This window comes from Anabas testudineus, chromosome 18, assembly GCF_900324465.2.
Source record: "Anabas testudineus chromosome 18, fAnaTes1.2, whole genome shotgun sequence".
In the NCBI taxonomy this organism is placed as follows: Eukaryota; Metazoa; Chordata; class Actinopteri; order Anabantiformes; family Anabantidae; genus Anabas; species Anabas testudineus.
Genome location: NC_046627.1, coordinates 15,612,175 through 15,638,883, shown reverse-complemented (window position 1 = coordinate 15,638,883; position 26,709 = coordinate 15,612,175). Strand labels below are relative to the sequence as shown.

Here is a 26,709-nt window from a genome sequence, read left to right as displayed (position 1 = left end):
CTCTTCTGTGCTGTTGTGGGAACATTTTTCTGTCCTTTCCTATGTTGTATATACTCTACCTTTTACCTAAAGTGAAATGTTCTTCAGAGCTCATTCAATCGAGTCCAGCTTTGAGCACAATTTCACAATAGTCCTTAAGAAGCCATTTTGAGTGTCAGCACAAGCTGTAATCAGTAACAAAACAAAAAAATCCAATATGTCAGTGTAATATAAGAGGCTTATGCCATACTGCTTTATTCTGGCTCTCTATTACACCTTATTGTGTTCAGGATCAATTCATATCAAGTTTAGGTTTGGATAATACAGAGGTGAAATGAAAGTGAACAAAGATGGTGTGTGTGTGTGTGGCAAGTACTAAGTCAGTGTCACCGCCATGTTAGGGAACATTCAGCACATAACTGGGAGAAATTTCTCTTGTCAAGATCAATTTTTATGTGACAGAACGCTCCCCTTGTGCTAAACAAAGGGCAACGACCATGTTATGTTGAGCTGTGGAAAAGGACACAGGGATAACAATGTGCAGTTTCATCTGAGAGAAACGTAAATCAGAGTAAATTGTACACCCACACACAGAATAACTGATTTTGAGCTTTTTTTTATATATATATAACCAAAAACTGAAAATGAATTTTAGTGCCTTAGATGCCTAATTTATGTTGCTTATTGTACCACATCCATAAAATCCTAAACATGCATAATTTGTGATTTTAATAAATGCAATCGTGGCTTATTTGCAGAAAAAAAGACACAGCAATTAGGAATCAAGAGATGACTTTTATGCTTGAACAAGAAGCAATCAGCTGAACCTGCTTGAAACAGTACAAGTAGCAATGTACAAATCTCGGATGCACCTGTGGGACGCTTCAGTATTTGAAACCAAGAGCCCCAGGGCTGTGTAATTGAGCATAATCCCTGAAGTGAGGCATCACTAAACTTGCACACGAGGCAAAACTGAATTGCGATTTGTCTCTCTTCACTTATACTAGTTTCAAGTTTCTGAAATTTTCCGTTATATAAAGACAACGGTCTCATCATCTAATGTTGTGTCGATATTTCTTTCCTTGCTGACCGATGGACCAGCAAACCAGACAGGTAAGAGTGAGAACGAAGCAGAGGGAAAAAGCAATTCTCTCTAAACCCTTTTCTCCCTAAAGTCTACAGCTCATATCCAAATGTATACAGTAAATTGTAAAATAATGTTCTGTGCTCTACTTATCATCAGCAACGAGAATAGTCAGTTGACTGCAGACGTTGCAAAAGCAAAACACACAATTCTACAATGCAGTTCATTTTGCAATATAACTACATGTCACGTGATTTTGTATTCATTCTCATGAATAAAGACACTTAATGTGAAACTGACACATGATTCAAACAGCATCTCACCTTATGTCAGTTTCATACATGAAAATATATAAATAAATAGGGTTGCAACATCACAGACTCTCTGCAGATGTCAAATTTAAATATAAAATTAATAAAGGAGTGAAAAAACAACAGTACAGCAATATAAAATCCAGTACAGTACTACTGTGTAGCCTTGTACTAAATCCTAATTTAGTACTAAAACCTTTGCAAAACATGTCAAGTTGGACTTTTTTATAAAGTAGTTGCACCAGTTTACAGTATAGTACCGTCTAAGCACCAAACTGTCACTATCCACATCAGTGAGAACGGATCATTACAGGCTTCACGAAGCTAGTGGTTAATAGCTAAGGGCTATTGTGTTGGATTGCATTATACTGTGAAGTAATGATGTTATCTCGTACACCCCCTGTAGCCCCCTGCACTGTAAGAAATTCAGTCCTGTCACCTCTTTAATTACACGTCTGCTTTAATTATTCATTAGACCACAAGGCGAGCTTTTTGAGTACAGTACAGCAAGAGTTGAGAGGTTTGTTCACACAAGAACAAATAAAGAAAAATCTATCGAAAATAATTACAAGTTGTTGTCTGTTCTGCAGAAAAAGAGCAGAATCTGAAGCTAGGAAGGGCAGTCTGCCGAACAGCAAGGAAATGCCGCTGCATCATCCCACCGACCCCGTCGAGCTCAGGCGTCTTAACTTCCAAACACCTGGTAAGTATTTAAAACTGACCCCGGTACAGTATATGCCAAGCACTGTGAGCTGACACCTAAACATGCTATGGTTTCTTTATTCAACCTAATACAGGAATTTCCTCAAAGGTCTCTCTCTCATTTGCTGAAACTCTGGCACTAAACAAGTGAGCCTTTTGTAGGAAGACAGTGGACAGGTGTTTAGAGTAGGTGCAGAGGGTCAAAGCTGACAGTGTCGTCCCTGGAGACGTCTCTCGGGTCAAAAAAGAATAGGCGAAAGCGCAAGCTTGACAGCTTCATGGCAGCTGTCATCTTCCTCTGCACTCGAGTCGTCCAGGTCATTAAGAGCTGTCGTGCTTATTTAGAAGAGCAAAGTCCTGCTTAGGTGGTTTGGTGAAGGTGAGGGAAATACATTATGTCGCGAGGCTCTGCGTTTCACACTGTACTCGAGCCAACGGTGACAGGCTGTAAACATTAGTGTTTACTTGCTCTGACCTTTAACGCAGAGGTAAGTGGTGGTCAGTAGTCGTGCCTTAGCTCAGTCGTGTGATCGTCTCTTGCCTTGGGGGGGGGGGCCGACGGGAGTCACAGTCCATTTATCACCTGGAAAGACGATATGCATCTCTGCACCCGTCCCGACCGAGAGAGACACACTTTAACTGCTGTTTGAGTTCCTCTGGCACCAACTGCTTTGGGACAGGTGTTCAGAGTCTGCCAATAGTATTGTAATATCAAAGCAATATTTTTCAGGTCAGCTAGTATGAAAGGAGGATGAATTACCCCTGCAGGCTCATTTTGGAAAAAAAAGATTATGCATATTTATGAAAGCTCTTCAGTAATGTTAGGACCATTACTGCCCGTTTCATCCTGGTAGAGGGGTGTTTTTTCCCTTTTGGCTCAGAGTGATCTCAACCATCCTCTTACTACTTCACATACCTCTCAAGCCATTTCTTTCTTGGCTCCCTCGCTGCACAGAAAGAACCCAACATTTTGTTCCTACCATGTGACCAATTTCTGTCAAGTCCTGAAGCGCTTCTACATTAGACCACCTCTCCGCCCTACTCTATCTACCCTTTCCTTTCAACTCTTTACCCCTCAATGGACATTTTCATCTTAAGGATGCTTGATGTTAGAGTGACAGTGTGTTGGAAATGGTACTTTCATTGTCCCCCAGTGGCGGAAATGGATTTTAAGTAGCAGGCTGCAATAGAAACACCCTTTGCTGTCTTTCAGAGAGATGTGAGAGTGGGTGGGAAAACGAGGCACAGCTTCAATTAGCTAATGCCCACTTGTGCACTTGTGGGCTGCAACCAAAATGAAACATCACCCCAGTGTTGGAGAGGGTGACCATCAGCCAGCTGGTGGGTCAAAATAGCACCTGAGTACTTAGGTCACTTTTGGCTACAGGTTTGACTGCAAAGATGTCTTGGTGAACATCGGCGTTGTTGGAACTCTCTGCTTTTTATCCTTCCTCTACATGTGAGCTCTGAAATGCGCCGATGACACACACTGTATAAATCAGCTACCACTCATATTCGACAATGTCAATTCTATATTGTCAAAGTCAAGTGAACTTAACTGCAGGCTGACACTTCATGCTGCAGACTATGTAAGCAGTATTTCACCTCGTCAGCATGCACAGGTTAAAACGAATGTCAAACAATATCCTGCGGTTGCTCGACTTTGGTTTGTGCTGCTAGGATTGTATTTTCCTGCGCGCTCTCTTATTTCTATGAAATAAGCAACGTGGCCTAGCCCAGCTTCTAGCATGATAATTTAGACTGTGTTACTAATGAATGTCCCATTTAGAATACACATAATCATTCAAGTACTCCTTGTCATGTTTCAATTTCTACCCTTTGTTTGTGAAGAAAATAGCCATCACATTGCTCTGTATTTAATTACACCGCCGTTTCCTCCACAGGTTCAGGTGCGTCCAGTCACCCCAGTAACCTCCATTTGTCAAGTTAGTTGTTCTCGATTATGCACTTGACATGATTTGTTTTTTCGTTTCTTAGCCTTAATTCCCTTCGTTTCATTCGTTTTCCTGCCTAGTCTTGTATTCCCATCTAATCCATCTGGTGTCAATGCTGTGTCATCACAGGAGGCGGAGTTTGAAATGACAGCCTGAAAACATGTCATCACTCAAAGCAGATGTCAAAACATCTGGCCTAACATTCTCAACGTCTTTTCGTTTCTTTTTTGGGGATGGTTGCTTGTATCTGTGTCTTACTTCCATGCTAACGACCCATCGCGGCTTTCTGTGTGAATAACTCTCTTCTCTCTCAATAGGGAGAGTCCCAGTGGGGCAAGTGTGCTCGATGACTTCTCATTGGCTTCTGTGTCCATATTCTCTTTATGAGCATGGCCACTGCTTTGAGTGAACAAACTAGCCTAACAAGAATCCACTCTTCCATTCCTCCTGATAAATACACATGCTGCTTATCTAATGATTCACTGTTGGCTTGTGTTTGGGTGATTCCCGCCTACAAGACCAGTTACTGATCTCTAGTCCGTCTCATTGACAGGTATGGCAAGCCACCCTCCAATCCCGATCCTGGACCTGGCAGATCATCAGGAGCGCCTGAAAGCCAACGATAACCTCAAGTTTTCACAGGAATATGAGGCAAGTGTCAGAATCATCTCAGTGTCAAATTGGGTTAATATTAAGAGTGGTGGTGATGATTTTTTTTTTTTGTCTTGGAAGCCTTAATCATACCGTTGTATACCCACGCCAACCACACAACAGTTTAAGCATGTCTGTCAGCTGCATTTGGTGGATAGGTGCCCAAAATGGGGGTTAGGAACCGGTTTCCTGAAGAAAAATCGTCACCAGACTAACACAGACATTTAAAATAGGCCAGCATTTTTTCCCTGGGAGAATTTTTGTCATATCACAGCAGCAAACAAACAGGTGTAATTAATAACACAAATAATGGCTTGTGCCCTGCTGTTGTGCCTGCTGGCTCACTGACACGACCTACTGTGATTCTTGAATGGAAAGCGGGCCATCATTAATGCTATTAGTAACATCAATGATTTTCCTGCTATGACAAGTCAAAAATATCTGCTGTGAAAAAGACCTATATGACTAACCCAGTGGAAAAAATAGCACTGAGACAGCTGCAGCAAACTGGGAAAAAAAAAACCCTGTTGACAGTAGACAGACAATGCAAAGTCCTTCAAACTGGCATGGCCTTTTTAGTTAAACTGAACAATGATGGACCTTGAAAACCTATGCCTGCAAGAGGTCTTTTTTAGGGGCACTGTATGACATAGGAACAACCACCCTTCTTCTGTGGGGCCTGCAATGGCTCCAGAACCAGTGAGGTCACCATATGGTTGCCCGCCAAGCTGCCCAATCATTACTGCGGCTTAAGTACACTGAATTCCAATTTCATAGAGCTTATTTGAGAGCAGTGGAAAGCAATTTTTGCGAGCACAATGGAATACAGATTTTTCATTGTGAGAAATGTTGCAGCCCACTGTTTCAACTTGTTTTTATATATATTGTTTGGCTGCTTTAAGTGATTTGTACAGATAAAGAAGTCAGTGCCGAACTACATTGTTGCATTCGCATTCAGCGTATGTGCTCTTAAAGACCTCTTAATGTATTTTCTTCCACTGCCATAGGAGCAATCTACAATTTGGCACAGAAATAAAGATAATTCTCATGCATTACAATGTAGAAATACATCTCGTAAACAGGAAAGGTCAGTGGCAAGTTGTGGCTGATATTAATCAAAAAAATAACTTTTAAAAGTGCTCTGTGGTCATTAAAGAAGCAGGCACAATATTTTCCCAGTAATATGCAATAGGATGCAATCTTTCATGTCTTGTATTTTCCCTTTGTGATATTATATTTTATAGTTCATTTATTGGTGATAAGGGACAGTTATCAGACTGTGCCTTGCAAAGCTGACGGAGCTGGGCAGCAACTTCTGTTAAACTAGTCTCGTGTGTGGCGTTCGAGTATGTGCCATAAAGTCCCACTAATCAAATGAGCAAAGGCAACAAGCTTTTCCTTTGGGACCAGTTCAGATGGACCTTCTTTGTAAATCTAATTATGTATGTGTACTACAATATACATATAGACAAACCAAAAAACATATGTACATATGCTCAAAACCAAAGTAAAAAACTACATTTAATAGTGTTTATTTTAATATCGTTGATGACAAATGTGCAAGTGAAGTCCCGATTTGTTTGACAAAGATGAGACACTTAATTACGTGTTTTAGGTTTATGCCATCATTTTGTGTGAATTTGTTTTTCTTTATTCTGTTAGTGAGAATATTCAGATTTAAATGGTCTATCGTCAATTTGACATCATGTGACCTCGAGATAAAGCTATTCTTGACTTTGTACGCCCAGTTTCAGGATGATGCAAACAATTTAAATTAATTAATTTAGGCTGTGATTAAAGTCAGATTTTAGTAAAAGATATAGGTGAATTCAATTTTGGTTATAAGCTGTAAAAAATGCTCCAATTACTGAATTTGTGATAATGAAACATTTTCTTCTCTTACAGTCCATTGACCCTGGCCAGCAATTCACATGGGAGCACTCTAACCTGGAGGTCAACAAACCAAAGAACAGATATGCTAACGTGATTGCCTACGACCACTCCAGAGTCTTGCTCTCCGCCATCGACGGTAAGCCGCCCGTTGGTACTTCCCACCCTCCTCCTCCCATTCCCCAAATATTCATGTTACAGAAGGCCAGTACCACCATATTAAGACCTGACTACTTTAAAAATATATCCCTACTCAAGCATGTTAGACTACTTATTTAATTTCATGCCTCAGGTGCTTGCAAAGAAACAAGTATTTAAAAAAAAAAAAAAAGGCAAACCTTCTTTAAAATGCTGAGTCAAGCTCTGAAAACAGACTTAACACTCACCTACAATGAACGATGCCAGTAAGTTTTACCAGCATCTGTTCCTTCAACTTCATGTTAGGTGACTCTGCCTCTCACTTATGTTTTATATGATGCAACTGTTACTGGGGCAAAATGATTTCTAGTGGTATACATTTGTTAAAAAGAAAATACACATACAAACACAATTATCCCCTAAGAGCATTACATGGACAAGTCTCTCAAAAAGCGACTACAGTTCTCTGAACATGAGAGCAACATCACAGACAATGACTTGATCAGCTGCCGTGTTTGGCAACTTTACGACGTGCTGCACTGTACAGTTCAGCTCTAAATAACAAAAGGCCATTTTGAAATGGCTAGTTAAGTGCTGGCTCCTTCGCCGGTTTATTGGATTAACCACAACTCCACATACACACAAAGCTATTAATTAAGCATATCCATTGAGCTGCTCCTATGGAGAGTGCAGGGGAAAAAATAAAGCAGTAAGTGGCGAATGTGACAAAAACAGATAGATAAAGACTTAGAGAGCCCCTTTTTGCACACTCTCAGAAACGGCACACAGCTTGAGTGTTGATGGAACTCCATTAGCCAGACATATAAACGCATCTGCACAAACACATTGGAGCCTTTGTGCTGTAGCAAGTGAGTAGCTCTCAGCCAGGGGGACATGAGGGACTTCCTCTTTTCCTTCTCAAGCTTAAACAAAGCCTTTTGGCAAGCAATGCATCTATTGTTTATTTGGAGTTCTTTGAATAAAAAGGGATTTGGGATTTGACATCAGAATTTGAAGACAGCTACTTCCACGGTTTACAGATGTGGGGATGGATAGGCAGAGCCCTTTTTTTTTTTCGAATACATGCTTTTCTGATGCTTGGAAGCTTGAGAGCAGCGAGCAGACTTTAATTGTTGTGACATTGCTGATTTCGCTCCACTGTTGCTCACTGATGAGGCACCTCTTTGCCAAGTTGCCTGATCATACAGAACATATGCTTTGCAGAATTAAACCGGCAAAGTTAAGTTAATGCCTAAAAGTTTGTCTGCTCTTCGTTTGGCTCGATCACACACTTCCTAATTCGATGATTACTGTAAAATCTGTTTTCAATAAATAGCTTGTATCAATCTTATTTATGGAGCACTGAACAAATTCTTGTGGAAGCCGGCACAAGCCTGTTCTTATTCGAACGCATGAGCGACGCACCAACAAGATGGTTGGTGTAAAAAAAAAAAAAAAATAGAAAGTAGTGCGACATCTTTATAAATCTGTTCTGTAAGAGTGGAGCAATTTGAGAAAATGCACACTGTATGAAATTAAATTATAAATACTACAAAGAAACATCCTTACAACGCTGTGCCCTAAAATCTTACTGTAATTCCCCTGAGATTCTTTGCTTTAAGAGAACTGAGTACCGTGCAACACTCCTTTAATTGTTTATTTCTTATAATACACATACTGTTGCGGAAAATGCTACAATTTCTACAAATCCTGAGTGACAGAAAGCATAAAGCCAAAATCCATTTGCTAATGTGCATTAAACAACTCGCCTCATTCTCATTAAACCCCCAGTAATGTCTCTTTTTGCTTTTTCGTTTCAATTCGAAAATGCACTGGGCTTAATTGTATTTATCCCGTGTCCATCACAGCAATGTAGAGCCGCCCGGCTGTGTGGACAACTTCAGCAGCGAAAAAGAGAAGGCGAGGGGCAGTAGAGAAAAAAAAAATGATGTGGGTGGGATTTTAAATGTGTTTATATTCCATTTTCTTTGCTTTTTTTTTACTGTTGAATAAGTTACCTGGGAGTAAAAGACAGTCTGGGAGAAGGGAGGGAGGAGGAGGGAGGCAGTTGGAGAGAGGGGATTCTCTGAGACGTGGCGTCCATGCAGATGAGACTTATCTTGGTCGACCATGTGTGCACGGAGCCCCTAAACTGCCAGTCCTAAAGCATTGACTAGCTGTCAGCTGTCTCTTTCCCCGGGATTCGAAAAAAGGCTCCTGTGCCTTTCATTTAATATAAGCAAAGGAAATAAGGGGTGAGGAAAGAAAGGGAGGGGAAAAAATTGTTTTGCTAGTTTTTCGTTGGCTTGTTTTCCTCCATGTGAGGTGATTGACATTTACAGATGGAGTTTTATCTGTAAGTCAGTTGCAGATAGGGAAGAGGGACACAAAAACTGAGGATTTAAATGTCTCGTTGATAGTAAATACAAATCCCCGTGGACTGTTACACTGATTCCAAATGTGGTGAGGGTTTTTTTTTTTCCCTATTTAATACTTAAGGAGAATGCTGGCTTACCAGACTGAATTTTAGTAAACACATAAATTCAGCATAACAAGTCTGAACCCTGTGTGGGCCAAAATCTTTCTCCACCCCTCAAAAAAAAAAGGTTAATTATATTTAAGATATCACTTTCTCTGACAAATTCCCACCATCACTCACACGCCGCGTCTCTTTTTAGGTATCCCTGGAAGCGACTACATCAACGCCAACTATATAGACGGTTACAGAAAGCAAAATGCTTACATTGCCACCCAGGGAGCTCTGCCAGAGACGTTCGGCGAATTCTGGAGGATGATCTGGGAGCAAAGGAGTGCCATTATCGTCATGATGACCAAACTGGAGGAGAGATCAAGGGTAAGAGACAGAAAGACTGGTACTGGTCCTTAGACCTTTCTCTTACCTGGAAACATAACCTAATCCTTCTTCCACCTTTATTAGTGACACAATCAGCTGGACACCAATGCCGCCCCTTATCTCTCTCTCTCTCTCTCTTTTTTTTTTTGTTTTTAATTTGTATACAGCATGTTTTACTCTAGCCCGCCCTAGATGCCTTCATATTTATTCTAGAGAAGTCACGCTGGCTTCTGTTGCCCACTGATATCCTCAATCCTCTCTGTACAACAACACACTCTGCTGTTGTTTAGTCATGACTGATTAGTGGCTTACTTCATTAGCCCAGCACTGCTGAAGGCACTGGATTACAATCAGTGATAAAAAGCCCAGCTGTGTGCAGTCACCACTCTTTTAAGGTTGACATGGTCAAAAGGCATTCCTCTCTCTCCCCCTCTCTCTCTCTCTCTGGCTCTCTCTGGCACATCTTGCAGGGTGTGACTGAGCACATGAAAGCTTGCGTGGACTTCATAAGCTACTGACCTTCACACTTCTTTTCATTTTCTAAGAGCTTGGCATAGTGTTAACAGGGGTGCTGACTCAATCCAGACAGAAAGTTTCATTCAGTATCCTCACAATCTGCAAAGCAAATAAACGCTCTTTTGACTCGGAAAAACGCGCGGTTCTTCAGAGAGATCTTGTTCATGCTCCCACATGTTTGTTTTTCTCCAAGGATACTTTGTGATGCACAGTAAAGTTGCCTCTTGGCTCTGCCATAAAGGCTTCCCGTGACACATCCCCCAGCCTGATCCCACCATTATGTCGTATGACATATGCAGCACATAATATGCTTTTGTTGCTACAGCCTCATATTAAATCAATCATTTGCTGGGAACCACTCAAGTAGTCTTTGTATGCTTTGCATATCTAAAGCTTTACTATTTTCAAGTAAATCCCATTATGAATCATTTCAATTTTTTTGTATTTGGTGTCACATTCCCTTCATTGTTCGATTGTAACATCGTGTCAATGTTACAATGGCTGTTTTGGAAATGAAATTAGTGAAACATATTCTACTTGTGTCCAGTTGTCATGCTGTTCAACATTCATAGAGCATCAGGCAACGGCATTTGTTGATGAGCGTGCTGACATTTCTATAGTGTTCAACATACTGCTAAAGCTGCATCAATTCTAATGGACAATATGAACACAAACAATTGAATTGGAACCCTGTTATTTCCTACCCCACCAACACCGTTAGCGCTTCGCTTTGTCAGCTAAGCAGTAACGCTATAATGGAACAGTGTTTTATTGGCCATTCACTGAGAAACAAAGCTCCACACTCGAATAGCAATAAAGCTCAGGAGCTAATATGATTGGAAACTGTGGTTACTTTTTGCAATTATAGAGTATGTCAGTACAATTAATAGCACCGTCGGCTCTATACAAACATCTCGTGCCATTTCATTGATTGGTCAAATCAAAGCCAGTCAGCAGGAATGGGGAGATTTTGTGCGTTTATTCAATCTTTATTTGACTTGGATAACTGTGTGTATGTGCAGCAGGCCATCAATAAGAAGATCATTTGTACTCCGTAAATAGATGAAAGTTTAAGTCCAGACTAATTTGTTTTAATGATAAGGGAGAAAGAATACATATATTGATATCCAGCCATTGTCTAGAGTTATATTTTTGTCTATTGCAGGTGAAATGTGACCAGTACTGGCCCACAAGAGGGACAGAAACCTACGGTCTCATTCAAGTGACACTGCTAGACACAGTCGAGCTGGCCACGTACTGTGTCAGGACATTTGCACTTTTTAAAGTAAGTAATGATCAGTTTGGATGTGTTTTTTTTTTTTTATTTTAGTGGTAGACACCACACTTAGTGGTGGAGGTGAGGTGTTGGGGTTACTAACCTTTCTCTACGTCCATATTCAGAATGGCTCCAGTGAGAAAAGAGAGGTGAGGCAGTTCCAGTTCACGGCCTGGCCAGATCACGGGGTACCAGAGCACCCTACTCCGTTCTTGGCTTTCTTGAGACGGGTGAAAGCTTGCAATCCTCCAGACGCGGGGCCCATGGTGGTGCACTGCAGGTGAGAAATAAAAGGGTTTTACCACAATATATAAAAACAAGAAACCGATTTCCTTCGCTTTGCAGTGAATATAGGAATAGATAAGACGCAATCCATCTATGGTTATTTAAAGGTTTATATGTACTGCGAGTCATTTGTGTACAGATGAAGGTTTTATAAAAGCAGAAGAAAAGCTGTTGGTTAAAACGAGAGCACGCGATAGCAAGCAAACTGGCCCACTGTATCCCAAACAAATCATCCCACTGGCTTTCACAAAAGACACTTAAATCTTAAGGTGTTCTCAACATCACAACACAAAGTGTACTAGTGTCACTGCCCCCAGCAAACCTGAACATCACCACCTACATACTGATGCACAAACACACACAGAGACCTGTCATCTTATGCTACACCACTGAGATTGTACAACAGCAGCCCGCAAGGGCCTAAACTTATCCTTTGGGTTATTGCATCTGAAACAAATAACTTTTCACTTTCACGCCAACTTCACTTGCCCCAGCGAGATAAGTGGAGGATACAACACAGACTTTTTGGCTCATTTCAACTCAGGGAAACATCAGAGGCCGTGCACAAGTGAGCGGATGTGGGAGGGAAGAGTCAATAAAAAAAATAATAAATGAAGAAACTGTGATAGTGAACATAACAGATATAAACTTGTGTCAGAAAGTGACAAAAAGGGAAAAGGGATTAGTGAAGAATTAGAATTACCACATGCTGAAGTTAATTATAGCCGGTTGCTGAATCACTTCAAATTGAAAATCCGGACTTTTTACAATGAAGCAGAATGCAGGAATTAATGTCACTCTGCAGATGGGAGTTTTTAATTCCTCTGGCTCCCTATCAGATGTAGTCATTTCCAAGCACAAAATCCTTTAAGAGGCACAATTTTAAATAGAGCCCTTTTTTTTTTTTTTTTTTTTAAATGCACATACTTACAAAATAATGTTAAAAAGTGCTTCGCAATTAAGCAGAGATATAATGTAAGCGAGGTTATTTCTGTGCAATGTCGAAAATAGAGTTGGGTTTTTACTTTTCGGACGTTGTTTATGCACACACAACAAACCTGAATAGAAGCCAAGATTATTGCTGCCCACGATTAACGGCGTGGTGCAGTCTCTTGAGTGCGTGATTAATTACTGAAGTTTATGTATGTGTGTGAATTTATGCGAATAAATCAAATGTTTCTTGTAGAAATGGTATACGAGGTGAAGATAGGTTAAACATATGGGGTTTCATGAGATGTAAACATTTGTCATGAGCCATCTCTTACTCAGACTTAAGCTGTAGATCTACGTCTAATAAGTTCATGTTACATTACGCATTATATATTCCCAGTGTTAAACGTGTCACACAGGCCTGAAGTTATAAGAAGGATTTGTCAGGGACTGCTTTGCTCCTCCAGCTACTCAGTCATTGTGGGGTCACAGAAGAGGCCACAAGGAAACGTAGTACTTCCTAGTACATTGAACTATACTATGCTGCACTACAGCTGGATGTGGTCACTACTACAACTACAACAGGTGGTCAGAGCAAAAAATACTTTTCCACTTTCTCCAAAAACCCTTATACACAGTTATACAGTGGGGAATACAGTACATCCCTGGTGGAAAAATTAAAAACACGGGCAAGGAAAAGAACCACTTGGGAGCGCGCCTCTGGCATCAAGCCGTAGTTGCATGAAGCAGAAATAGTCCCATTGTTAGCATGTCACAGTGGGCAAGAATGAAACAAAGGTCAGCGGTCTCCAGTGGTTTGTGAGGGAAAGTGGCCAAACTCACGAAGCTGGTTTAAAAGAGCAAAACTCCACAAATTCAAGTTTGAAATGAATGGCTTTTTCCCTTTTTGTTTGTTTACTTTTCACATTCGGAAAACAGTACTCATACACACAAAGGACCTCAATTATTATTGACGCCATTAGCAGCCGTGCCGTGGTCCCGTAGAGTTTAAATGTACGGCGCGTGCGAGTGTTCAACAGGCATGAGAAGAGAAGTGGTGACGTTTAGCTGACAGCAAAAAGATTCGGTAACAATACGTATGTAATTGCTTTTCGCGGCTGCTCGCGCTTTATCTTCTCAGAAGTCGTTGCGGCTGTATTTTACGCTGCACACTCTCGCTCTCTCTCTCTGTCCCAGCCCTTATTCCCAAACCTTGTGGAAAGCATATTAGTCTAACACTTAATGTGTGTCGACGTCCAAAGCAGCTGGTCCTGACTGGCTGAGAAGGCGGTGTCAGGTCATTTAGTGCAGTCAGTCCACAAGCTCCCCTTCAACTGCCAAATGTACGGTTTGTAACGGTTTTCTGCACCACGCCAACCTCAACACACACACACACCATCAATTGTCAGTAAAGGAATATTACACCTGTTCATACCATTCCTAATCTTACATTTAGGACAAATTGTACTTTATATACATTCCTACAGCTCAGTCATTTAGAAAAGTAGCTTGAGGACTGCACAGCGTCAAGATAAGTCAGACATTTCCACCTCCCTCCCCTCCCTCCCTCACCTCTCTCCCCCATTCCTCATCTTCCTCTGTCTCAGTCTCTCTGCCTCAGCGCTGTCACTCTGTCACTTACTCTCTCGCAGGTCATCACTCTCCCACATTCATGTCTGAACTGTAAAATGTTTTGAGATTGGAAACAGCTGGGGTAACCGGAGAAATCGCTTCTACTTTCTGCAACCCCCCCCCCCACACACACACACCCAACACCCTGCCCAAGGGCTGAGGTGTTCTCAGACCTGGAAGTGATTCATTCCTCAAACATCTCAAGACACTTTCACATTTCTTTGCAGCCTGATTCTCTCTTTCACTCACAGGCACATTTTGCAATCCCCCCAGAGCGGCGAAGAGTTTTGTCAAAAAAAAAAAAAGGAGCTCAGTCTCATTCAGCCAGTGTCAGCCATTTTGAAAGTGATCATCATTTCATTTGTTAAAGCCAATGACTCCCATACGTGTCTTTATTCCACTCGCAGCACAGTTCGCACTGCAGCATGGCACATTAACCAGACTTGGCCTCCAGGGACTAACTTTACTCCCCTCTTGAGATTTCCGTCTCAACCCTTCCGTTGTTCCTCTGAGCAAATGAAAAACAAATGCTCCATCAGGAGGAGGAGAGCATGGCTCACACCTCATGGGCATGTCAGCTTAATGGATTGAATAACCTATTTACTTTGGAGTGCCAAGTGCAAGGACTTGTCAATGCTGTACTTCGCGGGGAGGTTGGAAGAAAGCTAATGAACAAGATTTAACGCCACCTTGTCACCTTACAGTAAATAAATTGTTATCAGAAGACATCTTTGGTGCTCGGGCATGCGCTAGTACAACATGTAATGTATTGCACTGAGCATTTTGAAATTGTCAGCGATCTGTAAAAGGGAGCTACGTTAATGCAGCATGTTTTAACGAGAGGTCAACGAGAAACAGTAAAACATCCCCGCTCTTTGTCGGATGCTTTTTTTTTCTTCCCATAGCGGTTTTACAAACTAATTTGAAGAAAAAAATGGCAGATGTGAGTCTTAATGAAGAGATCTGCCTTTCAGTGCCTCCTCTAAAGCTCTTATGCTATTTACATGCACGGTGCCAATCTAATTGTATTAACTGAAGTCAGCTGCACTTCTCCGAAGTTTACTGGCACATTAACAAAGGCTTCACAAAAGCCTACTCTCAAACATTGCAACTGCATGCGCGCGTTTGTGTGCACATTCGGTGTAGTGGCACTTTTCAGGACTGTGAGATAAAGGTTAAATGTTGCTGTCGCATAAGTGATTAGTCCTAATGGGTTGAAGAGCACAGGTGGGGTCCAGAGGGGAGAGACTAGATTGCAAAGCCAGCAGTGAGCCGCTCAAGGCTGTGACTGCCAAGCCCTCCTCTCCACACAGTGCCACTTCATATTTAATTACACTCCGAGCCAAATGGTCCATCCTACAGTGACAAACTTGGCACAGAGAGTTTACCTTTTGGTCTCAACACTGGAAGAAGGAGAGCTCTTTAGGTCCCAGTACAGGTTAAGAAAAGTCTCGTCTCCATCAACTGGACGATTACAGTATGACAAAGATTCTTATGCATGTCAAATTGGGGACCTTTGTACATAGCTTTTAGTTACATAATGGCCCTATAATTGAGAAAAATGCAATAATATGTTTTCCTTCTGCTTGTTACTACAGTGCTGGGGTGGGACGCACAGGATGCTTCATCGTGATTGATGCCATGCTGGAACGTATCAAGCACGAGAAGACTGTGGACATCTACGGACATGTAACATTAATGCGTGCCCAGCGCAACTACATGGTGCAGACGGAGGACCAGTACGTCTTCATACACGACGCACTCCAGGAGGCCGTCAACTGCGGCACCACCGAAGTGCCCGCCAGAAACCTATACGCCTACATCCAGAAACTGACGCAAATAGAGGGTGGAGAGAATGTCACTGGCATGGAACTGGAGTTCAAGGTAGAAGTTGTTTGGAAAGAAAAATTTCAATATCACCAACCACACGATGTGCTTTACGGCAACAACTGGAATATGTAGCCATGTAAGACATTGAAGGCGTCCCATTTGCACCCATTCAAGCCACATGTGCGCCCCAGTGTCACTGATTTGCAACACTCAGAACAACTGCTAAACTCTTTTCCAGTTCCCATTAGGCCCATTAGACAGCATGGGGCCTGCGGTTTCCTTTTTATTCCTGTTAGTTGACTTGCTTGTGTAAAAGAAATCCCCTCTCTTTCCCCTCTGGTTTTCCCCGCGCATAGCTCCCTGTTCTTGGTTTATATGAAAACACCAAAAACAAGTTTTCCCCACCACAGCACAGCTTGCTACAGAGACCAGAGAAGTACATGCTGCATTTGCAATGAGAGGTTCAACCAACCTTATCCAGTCTGTTGCGGTGTTGCTGTATACATGGTGTTGACTTGCTCAATACACCCCTACTTTCTTGGTCTGTGCTCTGTGATGGATGCTGATTCTACTTAAGAGATGATAAACAAGATAGATTACACTGCACTTCTGTCCACTAAAGGCTTGCTTGAGTAGCCCCTCCTCTGTCTTTTTATCATAACATAACTTTACTTTAATGTTCGCATTGCTGCTGTATCCCATAACATGCCTTAATAGTAATCACTTAGATGCTATTTATGTACTTCAAATGGCCCAGTATCCTCAAAGACATCCCCGTTTCTCTTTCTCCCATGCAGCGTTTGGCTAATACTAAAGCCCATACGTCGCGATTCATCAGTGCCAATCTACCCTGCAACAAGTTCAAGAACCGCCTTGTTAACATAATGCCATACGAGTCCACGCGAGTGTGTCTACAGCCCATTCGAGGAGTTGAGGGCTCTGACTACATCAATGCCAGTTTCATTGATGGGTACAGGTGAGTAGTTTAGCCATAGTCTAACACATAACAGCACATATTCAGCATATTATGCCACTTTTACATCACTCATTGTAAATAGGACTCTTATAGTGTGAATATTGTATCTTCTAACCAATAACAATGACCTTCCCAAACGTTGTTCCATGCTGATATCAACACTTTTTCATTATGTATGTCTATACATTCCCACAGGCAACAGAAAGCCTATATTGCCACACAGGGACCACTGGCAGAGACTACAGAGGATTTCTGGAGAATGCTCTGGGAGCACAACTCTACCATTGTCGTAATGCTCACCAAACTAAGAGAAATGGGCAGGGTATGCATACGCCTCCATACAATATTAGTAGATACAGTATGTATTCTATGTTTCATTCTGGGATTTTACAAAATGCACCCCGTGTATGATGTGCTACGGTATGAAGGGAAAACTGCGGCTCATACATTTTTTCACTCCTCCAGGAAAAATGCCACCAGTACTGGCCAGCAGAGAGGTCGGCCAGATACCAATACTTCGTAGTGGACCCCATGGCCGAGTATAACATGCCCCAGTATATCCTGAGGGAATTCAAAGTGACTGACGCCAGGGTAAGTAGATATTGTTTCACAGAACATCGTTTAAAGATTATAATTTGACATCATGGGAAGAAAACTCTAAATTCAGTGCTATCGCTTGCAGACTGTCGTAGTAGAATTGTTTTTCCCAAGTCTGGGTTTTGACCTACCCAAGGGTCACAAGGGGCATTTGATGAATCACCAGAAGTTCACCAGTTTCAACACCGCCATCTAAATTTGAGTCATATACTGTGGTTATCCTTGAGTATAGTGTTTCTTAACCACGTGATTTTATTTAGCAAGAAGAAAGGACTCAGTGACACTGGTGAATTTGCTGGATGCTGAACACTAGCTGGATTTAGCACTGCAGCAGTCATTTGCTCAAAAGTCTGGCTGTGTGTCAAATATTTGTTTATACCAAACTATGGCCTTGAGTGTAACATAAGCATAAATATATATTTGTGGTAATTATGACACATGTCAGTGTGTAAAAACAAATGTGATGCCGGCAGCTCTGACCTGCCAGAGTTTTTAATTCCATCAAAGGCTTACACAGAGAAATGGTGCAGGCTTTCTCCTTTGTAGTGCATGTTACACTGTCTCGTCAATGGGATTGCTTTCCTTATCAAGGGGATACAATATCACTTAAGTAATGCACATCCTCAAAGTTGATTCTCCGAGCACCCTGTTGAGGGGAGCACATCAAAGGAGTTATCATCTTTAGTGTTCATGTTTAATACATTCAGGTAAAATGACAGGCATCCGAAACATTTTCTCTGATGCTTTAAACTTAACACGTGTGCCCCCAGATTTCACCTTCTTAATCTGACTTCAGTTAAACATTACCAGTTTGTTTGCATTTCTGAGTGATTGATTCAGTGTTAGGTTTACATTTCCCACTTTTTCCTCCCTCCGGTCTTTCCAGGATGGACAGTCACGAACAGTAAGGCAGTTTCAATTCACGGACTGGCCTGAACAAGGAGTGCCAAAATCAGGAGAGGGCTTCATTGATTTCATTGGCCAAGTTCATAAAACAAAAGAGCAGTTCGGCCAAGATGGACCTATCTCGGTCCACTGTAGGTAAGTGACAAACTAGTACAATGCACCGTCTGGATCAGCTGCATTTGGTGTGAAAGTAAAATCCGTAATGTAAATGTCCTTTGGGCAGCAAATACTTAAAAACACAGACATTACAACACAAATCCTATATATAAACATTAAAGTAGCATATTGGGATATGAGTTTGAGGCATCGATGTTGACTCTTTTCTTTTTTGTGCCATGTTGATCTCTCTTACACAGCGCGGGTGTTGGTAGAACTGGAGTTTTCATCACCCTCAGCATCGTCTTGGAACGAATGAGATATGAGGGCGTAGTAGACATCTTTCAGACAGTGAAAATGTTACGGACACAGAGACCAGCTATGGTGCAGACAGAAGTGAGACTTTTCCCTTTTCTCTTTCCCACAGCTGTGGTTGCAATGCAGCTACCTTAGGTTTTCTAACACATGGAACCAGTTACTGTGTTGACAGTGTACTCAACTACACCTAAACTAAAGCAAATATTAAAGAAAATGATTAATTTAGTAGCTGAACCAATCTAGATTCTTGTCCACTCTCCACTGTCATTTCATTTTATCTTTTTGAAAAGATTGTCTAACATCGCCCGCTCGCATTTCCTTTAAGTTTCAGTCAGTGCAATAAATTCGGTATCAAGATTGCTAGAAGACAGTGCATGCTAAAGTAGTTTCTTCTTTGTTTCCAGGATCAATACCAGTTCTGCTACAGGGCTGGCTTGGAGTACCTGGGAAGCTTTGATCACTATGCAACGTAAAAGACCCAGTATTGGTGGAAAAAAGCAGAGGGCCCTTTGGAAAGAAAACCCAGCGAGCCTCTCTTCTGAGCCATAAATTCCTGCTTGAGAAAGTACTCCTTAACTCCTGCTAACAACTCATTAAGTGTTGGATGTGCGACATGACTTGTCAAAAAATGAAAAAGATGATTCCCGGAGGACCAAGTATTTCCTAACCCCAATAAAATCTCGCTTTGACACAAGGCGAGCGAATCCTGACTGTTGAAGCATCATATGGGATTACCTTTTTTTTTTTTTTCTTTTGCTTCAAGGATTTACTTTGGGGCTCATGAAAACTGAATGAAACCGACACAACTAAAAAGTAAACGAACAATAATGACATCGTCAGAAATGCATCAGTGATAATGAACCATTACGAGAAGCATTGGAGGCACACAGAATAGCGGGGAAGAAAAAAAAAAAAAAGACTCAATGCACATTGTAAAGAAAAAAAAAAATCAGTTTCACAATCAAGTACACACAGACAACCCATCGAAAAAGAAGACAATGCTTGGTCCACGACAGCAGGACAGACTCAAAGTAATAATGAATAAATACTCCTTTTCCTGCCACTATCTTCATCATCTAAATTTTGGGAGAGGGTACAGTTAAAATGTTCTATGAGATAAATAAAATTATTGATTTAGTTTTTTAGTACTTTATTATACAGCTGATGTGCTTTTTTTGAACTGTGTGAATTTCCTTTTTTTACACAAATTTATCACTTGGGGATGAAAAAAAAGTGATAAAACCTATTTACGTAATTTAGGTTTTCTTTTTTTTCTTAAGCTGTAGAACTGTTCTGACATATGTGCTGTTTTGCAGAGAATCTCTTAGCTTTTTTTTTTTGTTTGTTTAATTTGCCTTTATTTTCAATTCTGCCCTCATTTTGTTGCACGTAGTGCACAAAACTAAATTCACACTACCAAAACAGAACTTTGTTCAAGGGTTTTTTTTTTTTTTTTTCGGTCTTGAATTTTCTGGGTTTTTTTTGTCCATGAACACATACATGATAACTTAATTACTCCCATATGATAAACTGGGGCTTTGTGGAATCAACAGGGATGAGCAAAGTATGAAGTTGCTGCTACCGATTATCTTAGTTCTTCCATGTTAGAATGATGATAAGCGAGAACCTGATGGATTTGATAAGATATACGAATATATATATATATATATATACATATATACATATATACATATATAAATAGAGAGATTGCCAAATATATGTCAAAATATATTAGTTTAAATATAACATTCTAAATATAATGATAAAGTGCATCATTTATGAGTAAAAAATATATGAACTATATGGATTGTCTATGAAAGCTTCCAAATTGCGAGTTGTGTGCTATGGGGGAAATGAAGAGGTTTTTCACTGGAATGCACATCAGTAGGACAAAACTGTATTCTGATTCAGTGCATCTTTTCTTGTGCAATAAATATGTATGTTTTTTAGATAGGGTTTTATGTGGCTATGTTATTCACTCATGACATTGTTGTCCGCCCCCGCCTCCACCCTCCTCCACCCTCCTCCTCCTCCTCCTCCCCCCCACAAGTGAGGTGTGGGAGTGGGAATGTCAGGTGCCAGTTAAAGAATCACTGGTGCATTTTTCAAGCTCTCACGCAGTCTGTAATTAGAGGCTCAGCCGCGTTCACCGCTCCACACAATAGGGCAAGGTACAAAGACGTCACTGTCTTGTGGTTCTTTAAAGCATTTGACAGTAATGACTTTTTTTGTTTTGTTTCATTTTACATTTAGAGTGCCTTATATTTACGCCTGTTTTTTATAATGTTTCATTTAACATATTAATGTATCCTTTGAGTAATCTAGGCATTTAGTGTAAATGTAATTGTATAGTTTAGTTACCTTTAGTATTCATTTGTCACATGATGAGATTATATATGCAAATAAGAACATTTCAGTACTCATACTTTTCATTTTCAGTGGCCTTATTGTGGCTGAGTGAAATAGAATAATACTTTATATATCACTGACCTCTACAGAAAACAGTCAAAAATACACAGTTGTTGTATATTTCAATTTTTCAAACACAGAGTCAGGGATGACATTGCAGAATACTGGTCTCAGAACTAAACAAGATGAAGTAATAGTCCATCAGCATGCATCAAGGCCCAGCATGAATTTAATGAGCTTTTCATATATTGTCACGATGGTCAAAATTGACAGACTATAGTAAAGTACCGCATATTTATATTTTAAAAATGGTTCATGAAGCTATAACAAAAATACAAATTTGGCAAAAAAAAAAAAGAAAAAAAAGACTGCACGGGTCATCACTGAAGGGTTTCTTCTTCATGCCTTAGGTTTGAAATGCAGACCATGTGTCACTACAGAGAGCAGATACAGAAAGATCCAAACTAAATAATGGTTCTGTTATCCTGACAATCCTGAACAGTGTGCCGTACCCTTGTTTTTTGTTTGTTTGTTTGTTTTTTAATAAATAAAACAACACATAGAGACTGGTGGGTTAGTTCAGTCATGTTTCAGTCCTTATGTTGAGCAGTGTTCTCCGTACCTTCTTTGATGGCTTTGTGGATGTGCATTCCAGGTGCTTTCTTTCCCTTGTTAACTCAAGCAGCTATGTGTTTTATTTTATTTGTTGACTGCTTAACTGATTTCTTTTGTCGTAATTTGAGATATAAAAGTGCTATTATTTAACCTCATGGTGGCTAACGTTACTTTATATTCAAGTCTCTGAACATATTTATTTTCACGTCTCAGTTTTTCCTCTTTTTTTTTTTTTTTTATTATTTTTATTGATTTTTCACATGCATGGTGAAACATTGCAGAATGGCCCAAGCTGGCCTGGTAGGAAGATTTGCACTTTCTCTATCTTTGTACTATGCACTGCCCTATTGATTCTAAACCCAATAATATATTACTTGAACCCATCTATAAAAGAAAAAAAAAAATCTCCTTAAACGTTCACTTTGTGTGTATGTAAATAACACAGAAACGGTATCAACTCTTGAAAAAGACAAAAAAAAAAAAAACAACAAAAAAAAAAAGTTTGTGGCGAAAAAGAGCATCCATTCTGATGCCATGGTTACTCCAGCAGACAACTTCAGAAAAATCTGTCCCCCCAACCATCTGTTCTCGTGGCTTTGCCATTCAAGCTTGGAGTGTCATCAACAGAAATAAACGTTGTGTTCTCTGCTCTATCTATCTCTCGTCTGGATGCATAGACTGAAAAATTAAATAATGAAATTGTACAAAAAAAAAAAAAAAAAAAAAAAGGCTTGTTAAAAAGATCATACAATTACCTCTGATTAGTTGTAAGCGTAAACTGTTTCTTTTTCTGAATGAAAGGAGTGCTTTTTATTTTCTTACTTAGGTTACATTGGTGGCGAAAGAAGTCTGTATGAAAATCAGTTCTTTGCTGACACAAGTTCCATTTGTTATAAATGAATTCTATTAAAAAATGTCAGTGTTATGCATCGGCGTTTCACTTGTTTCCCTCCACCTCACTTTGACTTGAAAAGACTGATGAAGCTATTTTACCCCGTACTGGTCTGGGTCCAACGTATTATCCACTGTTCTCTCATGAAATGGGAAATTGAGCCTCACCGTATTTGAACAGATTTCCATCGCTCTGGCTTTTCTGTCACTGATGTCAGCTACAATGAATCATCAGGGGAACCTTTGACAGATGAAGTGTGATGTTTTCAAAGCTGCCTTTTTTTTTATGTTGTTGTTTTTTTTTTAAACAGAGTTCACTCTAGTGACACAGTCATGTGGTACTGTAACTCAAAATTAAAACCATACTACAGTTATGCGGAAAGGCACAGGACACATTCCGTATCTATTGGTTTCTGCTTATCATCTGTTGTGTTTGTTAATTAACAACGATGAGATTAGGACATGTAAGACCAGGACCCACAAGTAAAATGACAATGAATGGCCAAAAATATATCACATCAGATGAAAACAGGGAAATGACAGTTTTAGTCATTACAGAATTATCATTCAAAACAGATGCATGTTGGTTGAAATAAAAATTAAAGCAGATCAGTCTTCACTGGTAAAGTACATGATATAAATATATATACCACAAAAACTGTATATCTGTATATAGTGATATATATAGAGAATAGCATTATATTATTATACTAAAGGTATTAGCCACGTGTAAATGTTTGTCTCAGTATGTTTCTGATGGGACAGATGCACATTAGGTTACATCTACACAGGACAAATGCTACATTAAAGATTGAGTTTCACTTGCACTCATCTGTCTACAGTCTTAACAGTACTTGAATGTATCCTGTGTAGATCCTGACGCATAACTGCTACTGCACAACCTCTACATGACAAACCGATGTTATCAACAATTGAAATAAGGATAATATGTTTACAGTAGATTGAGTTTAGACCATTATCATTACAGCACCTTCACAGAGTTTGATCTGTTAGCAAATCTACACACAATATTTAGAACTTTTTGTTCCCCACAAGAAAACCATGCAACCGTTCATATGTTTAGTCACTAAAACAACATTTGCATGTATCATTTACAATGTGGAAACTGCCGACAGCATCCCATAAAGAAAGAAATCAGCACAAATCTACTAAAGTACGATGAAGGCCCAGTACCCCGAAGCAAGACAGTTAATGATAAAATGGACAAAAAAATATTTCTTCTTTTAAACAATATTAAATTGCTTGACAGCTGGGAAGAACTTTTAAAGTCAATAACTGCTTGCCTGGAGACGATTTTCCAAATTTTAAAAAACTCTATATGCAGCCAATTCCCAAAACATCATCCCACATGAAAACAAATGACAGATGTTTTCAGGTATGACACAGATCTGCAGAGACATTAATTCTGGATTTTCTATGGAAAGTTTGATGGATAACAAGCTTTTCCAACTTTAACTCCATAACAGGAGATCATACCACTGTGGAATTGGTAAGAGAAAGAGGCAGAAAAACTGAAACTGATAAAGTGAAAAGTAAATATATATATATATATATATATATATATATATATATATATATATATATAACAAACAACACATTGCGAGAGCTATCGTATGCTTGGTGGTATTTGTTTTTCTAAATAGCATCTCAAGATGAATAAGCAACTCAACTCAAGTACTGGAACAGCAACAACAAGCAGTCCGAGTGTCCCTCGTAAGGCAGTGGTCATGAACAGAGTCTCATGATATGCTGTATGCTGATGTTTGATCAAAATTGATATGCCCAGTGTCATGCCTCTCACCCTGCCACGCTTAAATATGTACGTTTAGGGGATGACTGTTTAAATAAGCAATAACACTTAGGTTTCTGACACCAATCTAGACAGACATCACATTACCACACATGCAGAATTGCACGTAGTTAAACGTCACAGCTCACTGCATGGCAAGAGCAATTATTTCTTCATCGTGTTTCTGACAATTTGTCCAAAATGAATTTAGAAATTTCTGCAGCAATCCTGCCGGTGCAGATGTCTGCTTCACACGAGGCGAAGAATAGAACAAAATAAGGAACTCCGACTGTCATCTGATTTTACTTTTCACCCGAGACTGCACTTCAGATGTATCGAGCAGATGTTCCATCTTCGTCTCTTAGCAGTTTTTTTTTTTTTTTTTTTTTTTTGCAGAATTATGAAACCAACCAGCCAGTCACAACACTGTGCACAAGTCATTTCTCATTTATCCCTTTATCCCACCGCTCCACCCCTTGAACAACAGCTTGCATAACTCCCCTAGTGCTTTATTTTCCACATTTTAAATTTGATGAAACATGTCCATATGAAGGCTTGGGAGTTGCAGGGGTTTTTTTTTCTTTTTGGTCTGCGTTTGGATTCAGGAAAGAGACATTTCATGTTCTTCTTCCAAATTTGAAATAAGAGAACCATCTGTAGTCAATTGCAGCAAAAATAATTACATAACTGTGTATTCAAAGAATTCAATTATACTAGCGCATTACTTTGATCAGGAAGTCTAACACTCGCAGCAACCATCCACTACTCACTGTGTTTGCTTAAATCCAGACTTGATAAACACTTGTTACTGCTTATGGATCAAGTCGTGATTAAATTTTCTCTACTAAAACACTGTTGACAGTTTCATCCTGTATGCATCCATCTTCACATTAACATTGCCATGAATAGTTGAATGATAAATTGACAATGCTGCATTACATTTGGTGACATTGAGGTTAAGTGGATTTACCGACTAAACTAAAGCCAATTAAATATAGACTGTATAGAGTTTATACAGTACAGTCAAGTGCAAAATGTATCCATATCCTTGTTAAGGGCAAAGCTTACACCCTTTACACCAAATGACAGCCACAGCTGGTTGTCAACAAAGGTAATATTAAACTTGAGAGCTAAACAGCTGAGTAAACAGACGTTGCACTTGCTGGATTCTTGGCTCAATGCAGAACTAGTGGGGCAACTATGTGCTGCAAATTTAATGGACAGCTATGGGTCTGTGAGTAGCACAACCCAGGGGCCTTTTGCAAGCAGAGCAGTGGAGGCTGTTGTGCAGCAAAGAGACATGCACAATGCCCTGCAGCAGGCTGATGATGACGATCCATATGGGGAGCTTCAATCTAGCGGGCTCCCAGTTCAACAATGACGAACCCAGATAAGAGCTGACACTGCTGCCAATGCTACATTGACTTTGTCTGCATATAACATTAGAGCTACTTCAGAAGCCAAAAGAAGGTTTGACCTTTAGTTAATACAGCCGCAGCACAGGAAAGGAAAAGAAGACAACCTCAGAAGGCCATTAAAAGAGTGGACCTAGCAGTCTGATCATTTTTGTCTGTCTTTGATGTGGCCATTATTTCTAACTAGCTCGACAAGAACGAGTTTAGAGAGGGCTTCTTCAAGTGAGTGACCAAGTAAAACAAGAGGGAGAGAAAATAAGGGCATAATCAATGAAAATAGAGACAGATAGGTTAGAGATGACATCAGCGAAAAGGTTGACTGAATAAATGACAGAGATTGCGAGAGAGGACTAGAGAGAAATCCAGCATGAGCCAACAGTTGCCGCAATGTACAAACCTCTGAAGGTTAATTTCTACAGCTCAGCATCTTGCCAATATCCCTGCGATCAGAACCTCTGAAGGCCAACCATCTGCTTCCCCTTCACTCTCTGCCTCTGCACTCCTTATTCCTAGTTGGCTTCATCAGGGAGTGGACATGCATCAGGGCACTTTTAAGAACTAATCTCTGAATGTGGATGTGAGGGAGAGGGAGAGTACCAGAAACTCTGCTGAATAAATGAATATCTTTAACAGGCAGAATACT

General features: G+C 40.2%; 1 protein-coding gene across 24 annotated transcripts in view; it reads left to right on the top strand.

Moving 5' to 3' along the window:
- Positions 1-22,693, top strand: part of LOC113157074 (protein tyrosine phosphatase receptor type D) — a 315,285-nt gene extending 292,592 nt beyond the window's left edge. For 8 of the 24 annotated variants that reach the window (XM_026352323.1, XM_026352322.1, XM_026352319.1 and 5 more), the window contains 15 exons: positions 1,081-1,092; positions 1,965-2,077; positions 3,981-4,022; positions 4,585-4,682; positions 6,588-6,711; positions 9,389-9,564; positions 11,246-11,365; positions 11,482-11,636; positions 15,802-16,087; positions 16,831-17,009; positions 17,205-17,331; positions 17,475-17,600; positions 18,493-18,647; positions 18,869-19,004; positions 19,331-22,693. In XM_026352323.1, coding sequence (XP_026208108.1) covers positions 1,081-1,092; positions 1,965-2,077; positions 3,981-4,022; positions 4,585-4,682; positions 6,588-6,711; positions 9,389-9,564; positions 11,246-11,365; positions 11,482-11,636; positions 15,802-16,087; positions 16,831-17,009; positions 17,205-17,331; positions 17,475-17,600; positions 18,493-18,647; positions 18,869-19,004; positions 19,331-19,399 — 1,918 coding nt within the window. In that variant the 3' untranslated portion in view covers positions 19,400-22,693. The remainder of the gene's footprint in view (positions 1-1,080; positions 1,093-1,964; positions 2,078-3,980; positions 4,023-4,584; positions 4,683-6,587; positions 6,712-9,388; positions 9,565-11,245; positions 11,366-11,481; positions 11,637-15,801; positions 16,088-16,830; positions 17,010-17,204; positions 17,332-17,474; positions 17,601-18,492; positions 18,648-18,868; positions 19,005-19,330) is intronic. The other 16 variants (XM_026352333.1, XM_026352332.1, XM_026352330.1 and 13 more) reach the window with 4 other exon arrangements.
- The last annotated feature ends 4,016 nt before the right edge of the window (positions 22,694-26,709 follow it).